Below are 18,202 nucleotides of genomic sequence, written 5' to 3' on the forward strand. Positions count from 1 at the left end.
CCTCTCCAATGCAAGGGTAATATTTACAAAACAAATATTTAAGCTCGAATCTTTTTTATTATAAAATTTCTCATAACAACTCTAACATATTTATATATAGTACCTTACAGCTAAATCAAAAAGACAGTAGAAAATACACAACAGTACCAATTTATTTGCTACCACTCTTCGGCATTCTACCAGAAAATGTACACAATCAATATAAAATAAAACTGACTGCAACCAAAATGCAATTTAAACCTCCAAAGGGGAACTGAAGCCTAATTTCCTGGAGTTGGGACGTTCAAGAGCAAATTTTGTCCCCCAGGCAGATAAGACACTTGCCTGGAGCGAGATAGTTGGTAAGCAATGTCTTCTGCAGCTTCTATCCTTCTCAGTTCCACCAAACCTTCGCCGGCATCTCCAAATGCTTTGGCAAGCATTGTGGCCGCTTGTGCATCACCCTCGGCTGAGATTACTGTGGCTTTTTTAGTTTGTTCAGCCTTTTCTACTAGGAACCTGGCCTTTTCAGCCTCTTGTTGTGCCACCTAGAAAAAATACAAATTAAAAGTTTTATTGTTCAACAGGAAACAAGTCCTAATAATGACAGAATTATGAAGTATTCATGGTCAATATGAAATAAATTCAGTAATGTAATACATAATAAGATCAAACACACTAACTGGTACAATATAAATCTAATAGTACATTAAATGCTTGAATAACTATATATATTATAACAATCTAATTCTTTCTGAAAGAACAAATCTGTAGGCCGGAGGTATACAACATGTGTGTTTAGATGCCTCATAAATAATAAGAAAATCTTTTTAGGATGGGATACCTTTCCAGTATACGAATATTTGGGTGTTTTACGCTGTTATAAGTGCTGGCGGTACGGCCATAAAGCTGTAAATTGCAGGCAGCAATCAATTATATGTCCACTTTGTAACAATAATCATAAAAGTGAGGAGTGTACTTCCAATATTTTAGAATGTACAAATTGTAAATATGCCCATGATGTCTTAAAGATTACAGATATTGACTATAAACATAGTGTTTTTGATAAAAAATGTGTTTGCTACCAAAGAGCACAGGAAAAACTAAAATCAAGAACCCAATATATATAGCCATTAAAAAATATGCATAAGCGAGTATCTGTTATGGATGGTAGGGTGATCCATGTTAATATACAGGGGGTCACGTCACGCATAAGTGAAATTAGACAACTTGTTGTTGATAGTTCTCCGTTAGTGTTGTGCATTAGTGAAACACATATGACTTCTGAAATAAATGAACATGAGGTACATTTATCAGGATATGATACCGTAATATGTTATTCAAACAGCAGACATACAGGTGGTACTATAATGTACATAAAAAATGGTTTAAAATTTACAGTATGGAAAAATGATTCGGTTGATTATAATTTTTGGGCATTATGGACATCAATAACTGTGAATAAAGAAGTCGCTGTTGTGGGAAGTATTTATAGATCTCCGAATTCGGATTGTAAGCTTTTCTTGGAGTATTTGGGCAATACCTTGAATGAGGACTCATGTCAACAGAAAAAAGTTGTGTTGTTAGGTGATTTAAATATTGACCTACAAAAAAATGACAATAGAGCAAAAAACTTAAAAACAGTTATAGATGCAGCAGGTTTTCGTCAGATTGTGAAGAAGGAAACAAGAATCACCAATACTTCTGCGACATTAATCGACCACATTATTACAAACGACTATAATATCTCCGAATTACCTAGGAATTTTCCCGCCATAAGCGACCATGAGATTATAGGGGTAAATATGCCATTTGAAGAAGTTAGTAACAATCCTAGAGATATATGTTATAGAAATCTTAATGATGAAATAATGTCGAAAATTAGGACGGAACTAGTGGGTGCTGACTGGAACTACTCCTCCACTGATGTAAATATGATATATTCTGATTTAATAGAGATCGTAAGAGCTGCAGTGGATAGAGTAAGTCCCAAACAAAAACGGACACTAAAAAAATATCCATGGGTGAATGATACTGTAAAACGAGCACAAACAGAACGAAACAACGCATACAAACGCTTTTGTCTTACCAAAAATGAAATTGATTGGTACACTTACCAAAGGTTACGCAATAATGTGACTTCACTGATACGACAGGAGAAGAAAACATTTTATGAACAAAACATAGATATGTGTAGGGGTGATAGTAAAAAAATGTGGCGTACTCTAAAAAGTTTGATAGGAAGCAAAAATCAGCCGACAGATTTTGGAGATATTGATTTTGGTCCATATAATACCAGCGTAGAAGAAAATTTTAACCAATATTATGCAGATAGTGTCGAGGAAATTTCAGAAAATATAGAGAAACGGCAATGGGACTGTAAAGTTAGTGAACAGAAGGACTCAGAAATAGCAAACTTTAAAAACCTCACTCTCCAGAAACTAAGATCTATTATATTTAAACTTAAGAACAAAAGTACCAGTGATGAGTTTTTCAGTGTTAAGTTGATTAAAGACTTGTTTTGTGTGTTGGGATATCCTTTACTCTATCTAATAAATACCTCTTTAGAAACTGGTAGAGTCCCAGATGATCTGAAGACAAGTGTTATGATTCCCATCCCTAAAGTGTCAAAACCAACCATCCCAGAAGAATTTCGACCCATTAATTTACTCCCTGTTGTAGATAAGATCATCGAAACAATTGTGTGTCAGCAACTTAGGTACTACTTTGAGGAAAACAACTTACTCTATGTTGGACAATCCGGATTTAGAAATAACCATTCATGCGAGTCGGCCCTACAGTATATTTGTGCGAAGTGGAGAAAAGAAATAAACGATGAAAATGTTGTGCTTAGTGTTTTTATTGACTTAAAACGGGCATTTGAGACTATAGATCGGGATATCCTCTTTAAGAAATTAAAGTTATATGGAGTTAAGAGTATTGTTTTAAAATGGATTAAGGATTTTCTAAGTAACAGGTGTATGAGAACTAAAGTAGGTGATAGATTTTCAAATAAGGTTCCAAGTAAACTGGGTGTGCCACAGGGCAGTGTTCTTGGGCCCTTATTATTTATAATTTACGTAAATGATATAAACACAGTTCTGCGAAATTCATTTATTAACTTGTTTGCGGATGATACTGTAGTATGCGTGGTAGGTAGGAACTTCAAAAATATTACCAGAATAATGAACTCTGAGATGCATATTTTGTATGATTGGTTGTGCAAAAATAAATTAAAATTAAATATAAGGAAAACAAAGTGTATTGTGTTGGGGTCAAAGACAAATTGTAATAAATTGGATCAGGCTGTACAGTAAATATAAACGGAGATCAAGTAGATTTTGTTTCGGAAATTAAATACTTAGGAATAATTATTGATCCACAGTTGAATTTTTCATTGCACATAGATCATGTTTGTAGAAAATTAGGTAAAAAAATTTCATTCTTATCTCGTATTTCAAGTTCTCTGTCATTATGGTCTAAAAAGTTAATATTTAACACTATTATATTGCCTCATTTTAATTATTGTTCTGCTTTACTCATATCCTGTACACAAGAAAACATAAATAGGCTTCAATTACAACTAAATAAAGCTATGAGGGTTATTTTGAACTGTAGTAAATATACACCAATTGAATATATGCTTTCTACATTAAATTGGTTATTGGTAGAAAAAAATATTAAAAAGGCAACTTTAACATTAATTTTTAAAATCGAACATGGTCTTTTACCAAACTATTTATCAACGTTTTTGGAAAAAAGAGAAACATTCTATCAATACAACATTCGGTCAAAGCAGAACTATAATATTCAACATGTTAAAACCACTGCTTTACAAAAATCACTGTTTTTTGAGGGAATTCGAATGTTTAATAACCTACCAGTAGAGATTAAAGAAGCAACATCACTGAAAATGTTTAATAGAAAGGTGTTTAATTTCTTAAAGAATCAATTATAATTTAATTTTAAGGAATTTATTATATTACACACAAGTATATTAAATGTTTGTTATAGTATTATGTACTAGCCAGGTGCTAAATAAAGGATTATTATTATTATTATTATATTATTATTATTAACACTATGTCACGATATAATAAGTTGTGGTAATTAACAAAACAATAAAAAAATTATACATTATTAGAGGTAGAATAGCACTTAATATTTTAATTATATTCTTTTTTATTATCATTGATGCTTTTATTGAATACATACATTTACAATAAAAAATATTAAAAAAAAATATTAATAGGATTTTGATGGACATGGTTTTATATGCCTCTAAAAAAAATTATGAAAGTAAGAAAGGAGTTAACACCATAATGTTGAATGTTGTGAAAAGTAAGTGATAAAATTCACAAATTAGCAAAGAAAAAAGCTGTTAAATTGTAACTTATTTTTTATTAAGTTATTAGTTATAAAAAAATAATACATTAAGTATTTCTTAGTCACACTCATCACTCTCAGGGTAATCATGATTACTGCTGCCATGTCTCAGGTTTGTATAAACATCGTGACAATAGGAACTTGTATATGACAGTAGTGCTAATAAGTCTTGATACTTCTGCTCGGTGATTGGTTTTCCTGTCTCGCTAAGCATATTAAGTTTATCTGGCAGAGTAATGTTTGGACTCCTTACATATCTCTTCAGGTTGACCATTTTAAAATTTCCATCAAATTCTGTTTTAAAATACAACATTCCAATCTCTTCCTGTCTTACCTCTAGTTGAACAGCATTTGAAATTAGTACAGGCTGTTTTTCACTGTCGACTTTTCGACAAATAAATGAAGATATTTTCGGATTTTCGTATAGCTCCTTAAAGTTTAGGAAGTCTTGTATTTCCATGTTATGTACAACATACTTACTATGAACCTGCCTTATAAATTGTTGCCAGTCCCAAGGAGTCATAATTTATAAGCGTGTTAAGTGTTTCCTTTTTCTTTCAATCAAAGTAATTTCCCCCTCGACCAGCTTTGCTTTAATCCCACATCATATTGTGAGCTTGTCCCGTCGTTGCGTCATAAATAGTAAAATTTAAGGTCCAAAGCTTTCTTTTATAAAAGCTGGTACCACAGGTTAATAGTGGCGTCGGTAGGCACTTTTGTCAACGGTTAAAACTTTAAGTGTTGGGTTATTTCTTGAGATTTCGATATTCTCATGTTTAAGCGCATATCGGATAGTTGATTCTTTTTGATGATTATCAATCTGTATTTTCAAAATATCTGCTTTTTCTACGTCTGATGTTGTGGACTTGATTTTTGCAACGAATTGGTCGCAAGTATCACACGTATCTACTTCTGGTGCCTTAAATGACAAATTAAAATCTTTATTGAAAATATCATAGTAGACCCATTTCTTTGCAACTAGTCTCCTTTCAAGACCTTTATCCTCACACCATTCCGAATAGTTTTTATACAATTTTTCTATGTTCAGGTCAGGGCCTAAATATAACCTAACCTAACACCAAGTGGCGTTGTTTACCCTGAAGTAAAATATGCACTTCTGCATATTAGGTTTGAGGCATACAACATTATTTCTTTTGGTGTTCTTTACCTCATATAAAAAAGTCACATGGTGTTAAAAGTTTCTATGGAATTGGGTTAATATAAAAAATAAAGGATAGTGTCTAATGCGTCTAAATAAAGCACAAAAAATGCCATAAAACTATGTGCATAACACAATTTTGGCCAAAATTGGACATAGTGTTGTATACCTCCGACCTACAGAAATGTATTCACAATCATGTAAAAGAGATCAACATAAAACCATAACTGATTCTCATGTGGTCTCGAAGAAATTCCTATAAAGATTCTTAAATATGTTGCTGGTTTTATCTTATCTCTTTATTATCTTATATTATATATTTATTTTTTATAGTTAGTCACATCATAAATGAAATTTTCTCTACAGGTGTTTTACCGAATAAACTTAAAAAAGGGAAAATGATAAAATAAAAATAAAGTTTATTGACGGAACTCCCATTTACAAAATTTAAATATATAAAATAATATAATAAATAGAGATCTTAGTATTTTACAAATACATTAAAAAAGTTATAAATAACCTTTAGGTATAGTATAATAAAATTAAACAATTCCAAGTGTTCCAAGTGTTGCCTCATACCTATTTCTCAGGTAAATGTACATGAAAATTAACTAGTGCAAGGAGACTAGGAGAATTGATCATACCATTCGGTAATTTAAATAAAGTACATAAATCTATATAAGCTCCTCTGTCTATTAATTTAGGGAGTTTTAGTAACACATAGAGGTCATCATAATTAATATTACCTACTGGTATATTCAACTTGTAGGCGATGAATCTTAGGAATCATTTATTTATTTATTTCAATATACGGCAGAGCCAGTTTACAAAAACAAAATAAATAATACAGAATACTAGATAATATAACAATATAAATATAATACTAGAATTACAAAAAAAATACACCAAGATAAAACTTCAGAAAAACAATCATCAACAAGGCTAAAAGATTATTTATTTTTGATTTGAATGACCGTAAGCTGTTGCAAAATGGATGCAAACTATTTTCATTAAAAAAACGCAAAGTCCTAGTCAGTGGAGAAAAAACCCATAGTTGGCTGAATGAAAGGGTCAACGAAACATAGGAGAGTTGATCCTTCTTTGACAGGTGTTAAAAGGAATTGCTTCCAAGACAGTAGGACAATGATATAAACCATTTAAGGTCTTATAAAACGTTAAGGCATCAGAATAATGCCCTCTGACTTCAAGATTAGGGATATTAAATTGGACACTGATAGCATTATAGTTGATCTAATAATTACGAAAAATATTAACTTTAATAATTTTATTAGAATGACCAAACAAAATACATACACTATTGCTATTACACCTCTCAGCAACACTATTTAAATATAATTGAAGTAGCTCAGCATCAAGATATGACTATATAGCAAGATACTCAATAGCTTTATACAAATTAAAATCATCAGCAAAAGCAAGATGCTTTGAATGAACAATTACATCACTCAAATCTCTTATGAACAAGTTAAAAAAGACTGGTCCAATATGCAAACCTTGAGGCATGCCTGAAGATACTTCAATACCATAAGAAATATAATTACTTATCCTAACCAACTGTGTCCAACCAGTCAAAAAACTGTAACAAAATTTGACCAAAGTCCTACCAAGGCCCATAGCCCCAAACTTCCGAACCAGATTTTCATGACCAACCCTATCAAAGGCCTTCGAGAAGTCTGTATACACACTATCAACCTGTACAGACCTCTCAAAAGCACCAATCAAATCATATGGATAAGTCAACAGGTTAGTCACCGTAGATCTACCCTAACAAAAACCATGCTGATGATCACTAAGCAATTGCCTACAGTGCCATGCAAATCACACAGAAAACAACCTGTCAAACAGCTTAGGAACTACAGACTGAATACACACATCTCTATAGTGACAAATATCAGTTTTATCGCCATTTTTATGAATTGGTGTTAAAAAGCTTACCTTCCAATAATCAGGAAATTTGCCTGATGTTAAGCAAAGATTGAAAAGGTGATGCAGAGGAGTTCAAGTACAGAAAAACAGATGGGATATCATCAGGGCCAAAAGAATTTTTGTTAGGAAGGCGTTTAGAGGAGTTTAGAGATTAAAGAAAGTTGCCTGTATGTATTTTCAAAATACCTAGCAAATAAGTTTACTTGTTTATATCTTGACCACTACCAGCAACCTCGGCTTCCATATGCATGCTATTGGGGTATGAATCAGACCTACTATATTATATATTGATGTGTTCCCAAAATGAAGAATTATGAGAAATTTCAGTATTTAATCTTTCAATATATGACCTAAAACATTTGTCATGAAGAGTTTTACATTTATTCCTCAAATTTGAAAAATTAACATAATCCATGGGATCCTTACTATTTTTGAATTTTGTGTGAGCAACCTTTTTTTCAAGATTTCTATCAAGATTCTGTAATTTTCTACTAAACCAAGTGGGAAAATTAGATGATTTAAAATGTTTAATTGGAACAAACATCTCAATAGCAAAATAGAGAGCATTGTAAAAAATATCAATGCCTTTATTAATATCTTTCTGATTAAAAGCAGTATCCCAATTCATGCTAGCAAGGTAATTATTAATGGCAACAAAATCACAGTTTACAAAATCATAATAACAGACATCATACTTAAGATTTAAATCACAATTAATAGGAATACTTATTTCATAAGCAGGATGGTGGTTTGATGCTGGTGATAAATTTTCATCTTCTTTGAACCCTTTCCAGAAGATCAATGTGGCACTGATAGAATGGTGACCACACAGTACTAGCATACTCCAATACAGATCTTACAACAGCACAATAGACATCCCTAATGTCATAAACATTATTCAATTTGAGTGATCTCAATACAAAACCAAGCAATTTTATAGCTCTCTTGGATATCTGAGCAACATGAGAAGCACATGCAAGCTTTTGATCTAAGGTGACGCCAAGATTCTTTAATTCTTGGGGTCTTTCGAAAATAATACTGCCAATATATGGAATAAAATTTGATTCCTTATGTGGTGAAAAGTTATTGATTTACACTTATTTATATAAAGCTTTAACTTATTCAATTTGCACCAATGCATGATTATCTTAGTTTATAAAAAGGGTGACCCCAATAATGCAGGAAGCTATAGTCCTGTATCTTTATTACAATCCTTCTCTAAAATAATTGAGAGAGCCTTCTTATACAATAAAATTTTCAATTTTTTAAAATTTCATATGGTTTTGTGACACTTAAATCAACGGAGCTAGCAATTTGTGGGGCAATACACCATATCATTGAACTTATAGACAACAACTACAAAGTTGCAGGTCTTTATTTTGAAATTTTTAATTTTTGTTACACATTCTATCAAACGTTTCCCTATTTTTATATTTAACTGTGCTGGTAAGAGTCTGTAAAAACATTCCTTTGCTATTATCATATATTTTGTTTTAGAGATGTTAGCCTTTAAATCCTTTGAATTACACCACTCATGTGTTTAATGTAGTAAAATAAAATAAACATGCTTGTTCAGTAGTAGTGAATGAAATTATGAGTAACTTTCTGAAACTTAATACAGATAAAACTGCAATCATAGACTTTAATAAAGTCCATTCTAATGAATCCTTATACGTCAAGGGAGTCAATAAAACAATTCCAATAGTAGAATCCTTTACGTTTCTCGGGATGTATGTCGATCCATTGCTAAATTGGTGTCAGCATTGCAAGACACTAATTTCCAGACTAAACAGTAACTGTGCTCTGATCCACAGACTCAGATACCATTAAATTGTACTATGTGTCTTGCATTCAGTCAGTGTAGAATTTACAATACAATAGACAGTGTAGATACTCATAACATTAGTTATAAACTTTGTAAAACTTGTAAAAGCTTCAGTATAATTTTTTTTGTGTTGCTGTTCTTTGTACTTTGTAAAGGATTTATTAATTTTGTAGTAAGTACAATAAATAAATAAAAAAATAGAAAAAATCTACATTTCTATATGTTAAGTAAAGAGTTTGTTAATGTTATCCCGTTTATCAATACTATCAAGATCGGCTTGCAGTCATGATAATTCTTAATGAGACAAAAAACATTATTTCATGAGCAAATAGTGGAAACTTGAAAAATTTTAAAAATAAATGAAGAAAAATTGCATCCCCAGGTAGGTAGATCATCTGAGCCTAATGGACTCAAATCACAGTCTTTTTAATAAGAAGGAAATGAAAAACTCTACTAAATGTTTTTTAGAAAGAACTCAATTGGGAACCATTCTACTCTTTCTCAGACCTCTCTCTCATATGTCAGAACCAAACTATCACAAGGCGCATAATGAGCGGGGGTCCGTCCACTTTATTATGTCAGTGTTATAGTTATACAATACTTATACAAAAGTTTGACATATCATCTGCAAAGATCAGAATACCAACATTTTTAAAAATTTTGCCAAATCAATTAAGAAGAGGGAACAAGAGAGGGCCACAATGGGACCTTGTGGTACCCTGATGGCACAAATATTTCATCAGATAATGAGTGTGCAAGACCACTTGAGTGCTCCCTCAAAAGTATTCATAGATTCACTTAAGAGGGTTTTTAATATTTAGAGCCTTCATTTTTCCTATGTGGATCTGATCAAAAGCCTTGAAAAATCTACATAGATAGAGTCAACCTGGGATTCCCTTTCCATGTACTAAATGTAGATTTTGACTGCAGAATAAAGACTGCAAGCAATTAAAAAAAAATATAAGAATTTCAGATTGAATATTAAACTAATAATAAATTTACTTTATTGAATTCATTGATATTACCTGTTTTAATTCAACAGCCTGAGTAAACTCCCTGCCAAAAGTTAAATGTGTAATCGAAATATCATCCAAAATCACTCCGAACTGTGAAGCTCTCTCAGTCAAGTCATCGTTCACCTTTTGTGATACAAGGTCACGCTGAGTGATAAGCTCTCCAGCATCAAATTGGGCTACAACAGCCTTTAGTACTTCTGTGGTGATGGAGGGCAGCACCCTCTCTTCATAGTCCTGCCCCAAAACGGTGTAAATTCTCGGTAATTGATCTGGCACCGGTCTGAACAAGATACGAAGGGTGATGTTGACGTTTTGGAGATCTTTGCTCCCCGTGATCACCGGAACGTTCCTGGGTCTCGACCTGACGTCGAAAACGATCGGACGCTGGACCCACGGGATGAAAAAGTGAGTACCCTCGCCGATAACGTCTTTTTTGATACCTTGGAATCGGTCGAATATTACGGCACGGTGTCCCCCGTCTACGTTGTACAGGGCAGAGTTTACCACGCCTCCGGCGAGCGCTATGCCCAGGCCCACTTGGCCGATTCGGTTGAAAAATTGTGCCGCGGACATTTTTTTGTGGTTATTCTACTTTGAAATGCCCTAAATTTTTGGTTTCGCTCGTTAGGTGTTGCACAAGCTCACGGAAAAAGAAACCCCCGAAATTTTTTAGGTTAGGAAGCGACAATGACAGGGAAACGTCAAGTCAACGTCATTTATGTCAAAGTATGACACGAGTTTGCGGTTAATTGTATGAGTCCACACAGGAGTTGTGTGTTGCACAATTCTATCTTATACGCGACTTGCGTTTAGAATTCAGCTGTCTCTAGTCCAACCAAATTCCTCTAACTATTGCAATGATTTTAATAAAGCTTTCGATCATCACTACATTTAAGATGTAGTATCGCCTTGAGAATTTAAGATATTTATTCTCTGCAGCACACGTTTAAAGAAGTTACATCCATCCTTGATTTGGTCTGTTGCAATGTCGCACAGGCCAAGTGTACTTGGGCAACTTCTGACCAGTTTGACCCTATATTTGTGTTCTGTAAGTTTAACAGTATAATTAATTCACAGTATAAATAATTATCAGAAGTTTGGTTTATTTACATGTACAATTCTACTCTAATAAAGATCTGCATTAATGTCTATATGGATGAATACGAATTTCTTTAATTATTATTCTGTGGCTCTTAAAAGAGCCGTTTAGATGATGAAAAGTAAAACAACAAATACAGTCGATTTCCTTCGAGCTAGTATACTATTGGTAACAGCTTTGGTACCTTCGGATACAGCACGCTTTATCAACCAGGCAGCAAAAGTCTCACAGCAGTTTGAATCTCCCTACTTGTGATTTCCTTGGAAATGCCTCTTATCAGGATGTACTTGCTTCCATACTTTGTAAATGTAGATTGTGTAGCTTCCCTCCTCCTCCTCTTTTTCTTATCAGTAGTATTAATCTATTCTTCTGACCATAACGACAAAGCTCTACCTTTGTCTTAATTTTTTTTTACTTTGTAATATTGTTTTTTTATTTATCATATTTCTATTCAGATTTTATAGAAACATTTGTCTTGTAATAAAATTTGCACTAATTCAAAGATTTGATTGGAAAACTTAATCATAGGAATTTTTATTTTATATTTGTAATTATATTTATTTGTATTTTCTTAATAGCTTTTATTTTCTGTTGTCATTTTAGAGTATTTTGTATAAGTTAGTTTTGTTGTTTGGTAAAAAAGTATAAAATATCATTGATGTTTTCATTATTATGTCTAGGAATATTTTTTTAAACTATAAGCTATTTACCAAATGAGGAAGATGAAAGAAGGAATTCTTGATATTATGGTGACCAGTAACGAAAATAAATGTATAAAAAACACCCTGTTATAAACAAACATCAACCAAATCTATATAATAATATATTCAGTCTATAGCTGACGTCTATTGCTTGACTAGTTACTCAACACGATTCAGGGTAATTGCAAAATGAGATTGTGCTATCTCATGCATTTTTATGGACACTGTTTCTATTTAGGATAGAGCATTATGGGGAAACGTAAGCGTTTTAGACATGATTCTGACTCAGAGAGCACATATTATGTAAGTCATAAAAAGACGCATAGTCTAGTAGATCCACACCTTAGGAAACTATAGAACTAACCGAATTTCTCGATTAGAGCATCAGTTACGTAATAGGTCTTTCAGATCCTCTTCTCACCTTTAGCTAGTTAATAAAAACTGATCAATGTTCACTTAGAAAAAACGTCTAGAATGACATGACCTGTCTTTTCTACCCTTCTATTAATTTCCCATTTTGTTGCAAGATCAGGACTAAAAAGAAATTTATTAATTTCACAACTTCTGGCTACTCCCATAGCTGCTTGGCTTAATTGAGGTAGAATAAAGCGTCTTTTTTAATGTGAAAATGTTAAAAAGACCTCTCTGTTAAGAGCGTGCCACAATCTGATAATTCCGATACCAGCTCCTTAGCCTTTAAGTCATTATTTCTAAGCCAAAGAGCTGTAATTCCTGCCAAAATTGATGCTGCATGGCCACCTGAACCTTATCTATTCTAATGGAAGATTTAGAGTAATTTGACAAATCCTTTCATTTAAAATAGACATGGATAATTGTGCTAAATTTGCAGGCACTATATATTTGTCCATAGGGCCTGTTTTTGTCTCTTTTGTTTAAACCTTCCAATAGGTTTATAAAGCTCTGGTGAATCCTTCTCCAAAAATTCCAAAATTACACTCTCCAGGACCTCTGTCCGTCCTGGTTTAACCATGTTAGGAGAGGATTTTAGAGAATCAGAGGAATGACTTTGACTCATTTTATTAGTACTAGGAGAAGGGTTTCTAGGTTTTCATCGAGACGAGAAATCTCGTCTCGAAGGCGATTTCTCGTCGAGATTTTAACAAACTCTCGTCTCGATGTTCTTCTCGAAGACAATTTCTCGATCTCGATTCGAGAGTCTCGAAATTGTTACAAATTACATACAATTTAAACAAACAATCGATTATTATTAAAAAATATCATGTTGTATATAAAGTCTATACTAGATTTTTTTTCTGTAAAAAAATACAGAGCTATAGGTATAGTATGAACTAAATGCTACATGCCACGTGTAACAAAAAAAAACGCAAAATTTGACCCGAAAATAAAAACATATTGTTTAAAAAAGTACAAATCCAAACGAATCGTTTATTTTTTAATAATAATATTTTATCCATGGATTTAAAATTGTTTAAAATTAAAATTTAGTTGGTTAAATACACAGACTGCGCACTGCGCTACTTGTTCTTTATTGATTAACATGACATGACCCTGATAATTATTATTTTATTAATGTAGGTGTTTATTATATAATGTAGGTATTATTATTTTAATAGGCGCGGTAAAAAAATCCATTTTAGTCACAAAACACTTAAATCTATTAAACAATAAAACGCTTTTAATTGATTATGCTTGATAATTGATTATTTTTTATAAAGAGGTTATGTTTTCATTTATAATAATGTATTTTGCCCTGATCGTTTTGGTTTAGTGCAGAAATAAACATTTATGTGCGTACCTTTCCAAATGGCAAATACTTATATTGATACAACTTTTTTTCTTTTGGACACAAGATCTACTAAATTATAGAGAATAGCTTGTTTTTTTTTAATGGGTCTTAAAGAGAAGGGCAAATGATGATGTTGGTTGTTTTTTTTTTTTAAATTTTACATATTAGCCGAGTTTGAAGGTCCGAAAAATGTTTTTCACGCGATTTTCGAACTGAGCGGGGCCTCTTATCTTAATTATCGTTGTGTCTTTTACAACAATAATTAATAGGTTTTATAGCTGACACCTGCAGAAGCGGCGCGCTTTTGTATGGCAATTTAAAAGTTTTTAAAACATTATCCGATTCATTTCAAGACGAAAAATACTGCACAATGCCTATGGTCGTCTTAGGAGTTAATATGCTTCTAGATAAATTGGAAACCTCGGCTTTTGGACTGGATAATTGTCCAAATAGGAATACAACCGACGAAAAAGTTGTAGAAGCTCTTCAAGCAGCAAGGGATAAAATCGTCAAACACTATTCAAAAACCAATTAGATATATTGTGTTGAATTAATACTGGATCCACGACATAAGACATTTAATTTTACGAACTGGGGAAAAAACTTAAAACAAGAAGCCATAACTAAATTCGGAAACTTGTATAAAGAAATGTATTACGTTAGTTCTAATATTGATATTCCTTTAGCATCTCAACCTTTCACCGATGATATTGATGACAATACTGATGACCCTAATCTGCAAAGTTTGTTTGAAAAAAGCAATGGCGACAGAGAGAACTAGAGAAAAGAAATTGATGAATATTGTTTATCTAAGAGAGCTGAAGGCAATCAAGATATTTTAGAGTAGTGGGGAAAGAACGAAGCCATTTATCCAAATTTATCGAAAATGGCTCGTGATTTTTTAAGTATACAAGCCACTTCAGTTCCTGCAAAAAGACTGTTCTCAAGGGCAACACTGACAATTAGAAAAGAACGAAGCCCATTGACTGGAGAATCGGCTCAATTTTTACTATGTTGAAATTCTTGGCTATGCAACAAAGATATATTTATGAGTGCATAAGCAATAATTTTATTATCTATACTTTTCGTATTTCTATTAATCTTTATTTTATGTTTTGTTCATTTTTAAATGTTTAGAATTTATGTTTTAGTTTAGAGGTTTTTTTCCTTTAAAAATATAAAATTATTTGAGTTTTTACCTTTGTGATGTTTCTTTTGCTTTGTTGATTTTCTTATGTTTAAAATGAATTAAATTTATTTCCCAACATAGTTTTTCATTTTCAATCTTCTAACCTTTTAAAGGCTGTTGAGTTATTGCAGCATCTACAGTCTTTCGACATCGAGAAATCTCGAAAAAAATTCTCGACCTCGAAGTGATTTTCTCGATCTCGTCTCGAAAAAACAACCTCAGTCTCGTCTCGAAATCGAGACGTGACGAGAAATCTCGAATTTCGAGAATCTCGTGAAACCCTAAGGGTTTCTAAGAAGAAGACACCCTATTGGACCAATGATCTAGCAAGTATCTTACCATTTTGAAATCTAGATTAGATACGCAAACTTTTGAAATCACTTGCCAAACAGTAAACTTTAATATAATAGTGTAATTTTTTTTCCAGGACAGGACAGACAAAAAGAGGCACAATTTTCAACACAAGTTGCACAAAAATCTGATAATTTCTGTGAACAGTTGTGTTTGAATTTAGTTTTGTAATTTATCGAAGGGTTATTCAGGGTTACATTAAAAAAAAATTGTTAAGAACTTCAAAAATTTGTAACCACAGTACTAAAAAGATCAACAGGGAGTGTAAATTTTTTTTCAGCTTTCTATGAATGCCTATAATTTTAAAAGTGCTTAAGATAGAGTTTTTCTAATTTTTTTTGAATCCATGAGCACTTGGTCTATTGCCGGTTTTCGGGTTATCATTGATTTTTGGGACACCCTATATATATGAATAAGGACTAAAAAATGGATTAAAAGAAAAGCAATTCTCAGGTTTACTTAAAACTGTTCATATTTTAGTTCTAATGATTTTTTACTTGAAAACTTCATCTAGGTTATGAACAGTGAAGACAGTAAACCACAAGACCATAGATAAAGACGTAAATAGAATGGACTCTGCACAAGACGCTCCTAAACTCTTAACGAGACAGACAACAAGTTAATAATCAACTTAAGATATCTAACGTTGCCAAGATTACGACTTACAACTTATTTGCGTCAAGTTCGATCGTAATTATACTTAAAATATAAATTCCAATACATGTGAAGAGACAGGAATATTACCAGTAGAAATCGGTGATAAGTCATAGGTAATAATGAAACAACAGTGATATTCTGTATATCCTAACATATTACAAACTTCAAATCTATATATACACCTCAAACCATCCCCAAAAATAAAAAATATACAACCCATTAACGTTTGATTATTCCCCATTTATACATTTTCAGCCAAATAACTAAATTTCATAATTGTTTTTAATTCTGTGGGCAATTTTTTATTTTTTCTTTTAAAGTCTTATTTATGGAAAATCTGTTGTTGGTTCTACTAAATTCCTGATAAATACAGTTATGCCACCGCATAAAATCATTACGAATATTTTCTGAATAGGTACTGATAATTAAAAAATAAATATATACAGTGGTGGCCAACTAGTTAGAAACAGTGTGAATAAATTAATAAAAATCATAAACCTTTTGTAAATAAAATTGTTTATTCTTAAATTTCTCGCCCATTGTCGTAGCTAACATTTACCTTTAATATTGCCATAAATTTAGTCGATTTGTCTTCACATATATACTTTTAAAAAAAAGTTAATTTTTTATACAAATATTGAATTGGACAACTAATTAGAAACCAAAGAATTATCAATTTAAAATAACAAAATAAGAACTCTAAACCCTAAATAAATCAATATTTTGTAGCAAATCCCTTATTTTCAATGACAGCTCTACATCTCCTGAGCATTGACTCCACCAGATGTTGACATCTCGCTAGTGGTATCGATTTCCACGCCTGCTCTGCTTCTTCCGCCAGATCTTTAAGGTTTTTAATATTTTTATGTTCTAAAAGTTTTTTCAGGTCTCTCCACAGATTTTCAATGGGATTGAGATCCGGACTACATGAGGGCCAATCAAGTACATCAACATGGTTATCGTCAAACCATTTTTTTACAAACTTAGCCGTGTGCTTGGGATCATTGTCTTGTTGCAAAACCGAAGACACCGGCAAAGTTTCATCAGCAAACGGCAACATGTGGTTCTCCACAATATCTTTATATTTTTCTTGGTCAAGAATACCGTCAATTTTCACTAATGGACCAACACCACGCCGCGAAAAACATGCCCATAATTTTATATTTCCACCTCCATGTTTGACTGTGCTGGTTGTATACTTCGGATTATTTTCCGCACCCTTTGGTCTTCTCACAAATATTCTACCATCACTACCAATGCGATTTATTTTTGTCTCATCAGACCATAATACTTTTTTCCACTCTTTTATGGTCCAATTAATATAGTCCTTAGCGAATTTTAATCTAGCCTGGCGATTTTTCTTCTTTAGCAGTGGTTTCTTGCGGGATACTCGTCCAAATAGGTTGGCCTCATTAAGTCGTCGTCTTATAGTTCGTGATGATATCGCGATAGCTGGAGAAAGTTCTTCTTTAATCTGGTTGGAGGTTAAAAATTGATTCATTTTAGCCATTCGAACAATAGTTTCACCAGTTCGTTGGCTGGTTTTTTTAGATCTTCTCTTGCGTGGAATATTTTCGTACATTTTATGTTCTTTTATGTGTTTGAGTGCATAGAAAACCATTTTTTTTTAACATTTTAGGTGGTCAGCTATTTTACTATAAGTCCAACCTCTTTCCCTTAGCGTAAAAATTATTTTACGCATTGACGGATCACAATTTTTTTTCTACCCATTTTAAACTGTGGAAGACACAAAGACAAGGCTTGTAGATACAAAAAACACAAATTGTTACCAGTACAAAGGTTTGAAATGAACTATACGCGTGTTTATTTTCGTCGTTTCTAAGTAGATGGCCAACTGTGTTATCTATAAATTTTGTTTATATTCTGCATTCCTTACAAATTTCTTAGTGGAATGTCTATAAATAAATTATATATTGCTGTTGTGATAAACAATCAAAATTTTAAAACAAGTTGGTTTTAATTTATTTTAAAGAACTGAAACATTGAATAAAGTATTTTTTTTAAACCGTTTCTAATTAGTTGGCCACCACTGTATATTACAGGAGATTCTACACCATTCAGCAACAACTCTTCATAGTAATACTCTGAAATAAAACAATCCCTA

General features: G+C 32.3%; 1 protein-coding gene across 1 annotated transcript; it reads right to left on the minus strand.

Moving 5' to 3' along the window:
* Positions 1-134: 134 nt before the first annotated feature.
* LOC126733994 (protein l(2)37Cc) lies at positions 135-11,005 on the minus strand. The gene is made up of 2 exons (XM_050437500.1): positions 10,322-11,005; positions 135-527 (listed from the first exon to the last, which is right to left on the minus strand). Exons 1-2 carry the CDS (start codon positions 10,883-10,885, stop codon positions 261-263), a joined length of 831 nt encoding a protein of 276 aa, XP_050293457.1. The 5' UTR covers positions 10,886-11,005; the 3' UTR covers positions 135-260.
* Between the last annotated feature and the right edge of the window lie 7,197 nt (positions 11,006-18,202).

This window comes from Anthonomus grandis, chromosome 3 (genome assembly GCF_022605725.1).
Source record: "Anthonomus grandis grandis chromosome 3, icAntGran1.3, whole genome shotgun sequence".
NCBI lineage: Eukaryota > Metazoa > Arthropoda > Insecta > Coleoptera > Curculionidae > Anthonomus > Anthonomus grandis.

Excerpts from the sequence above, each read along its gene's own strand:
- LOC126733994 (XM_050437500.1), bottom strand. The coding sequence starts at position 10,885 with ATGTCCGCGGCACAATTTTTCAACCGAATCGGCCAAGTGGGCCTGGGC. Across the intron at positions 528-10,321 it reads AGGCTGTTGAATTAAAACAG|GTGGCACAACAAGAGGCTGA; the intron begins GTAATATCAATG and ends TATTTTTTCTAG.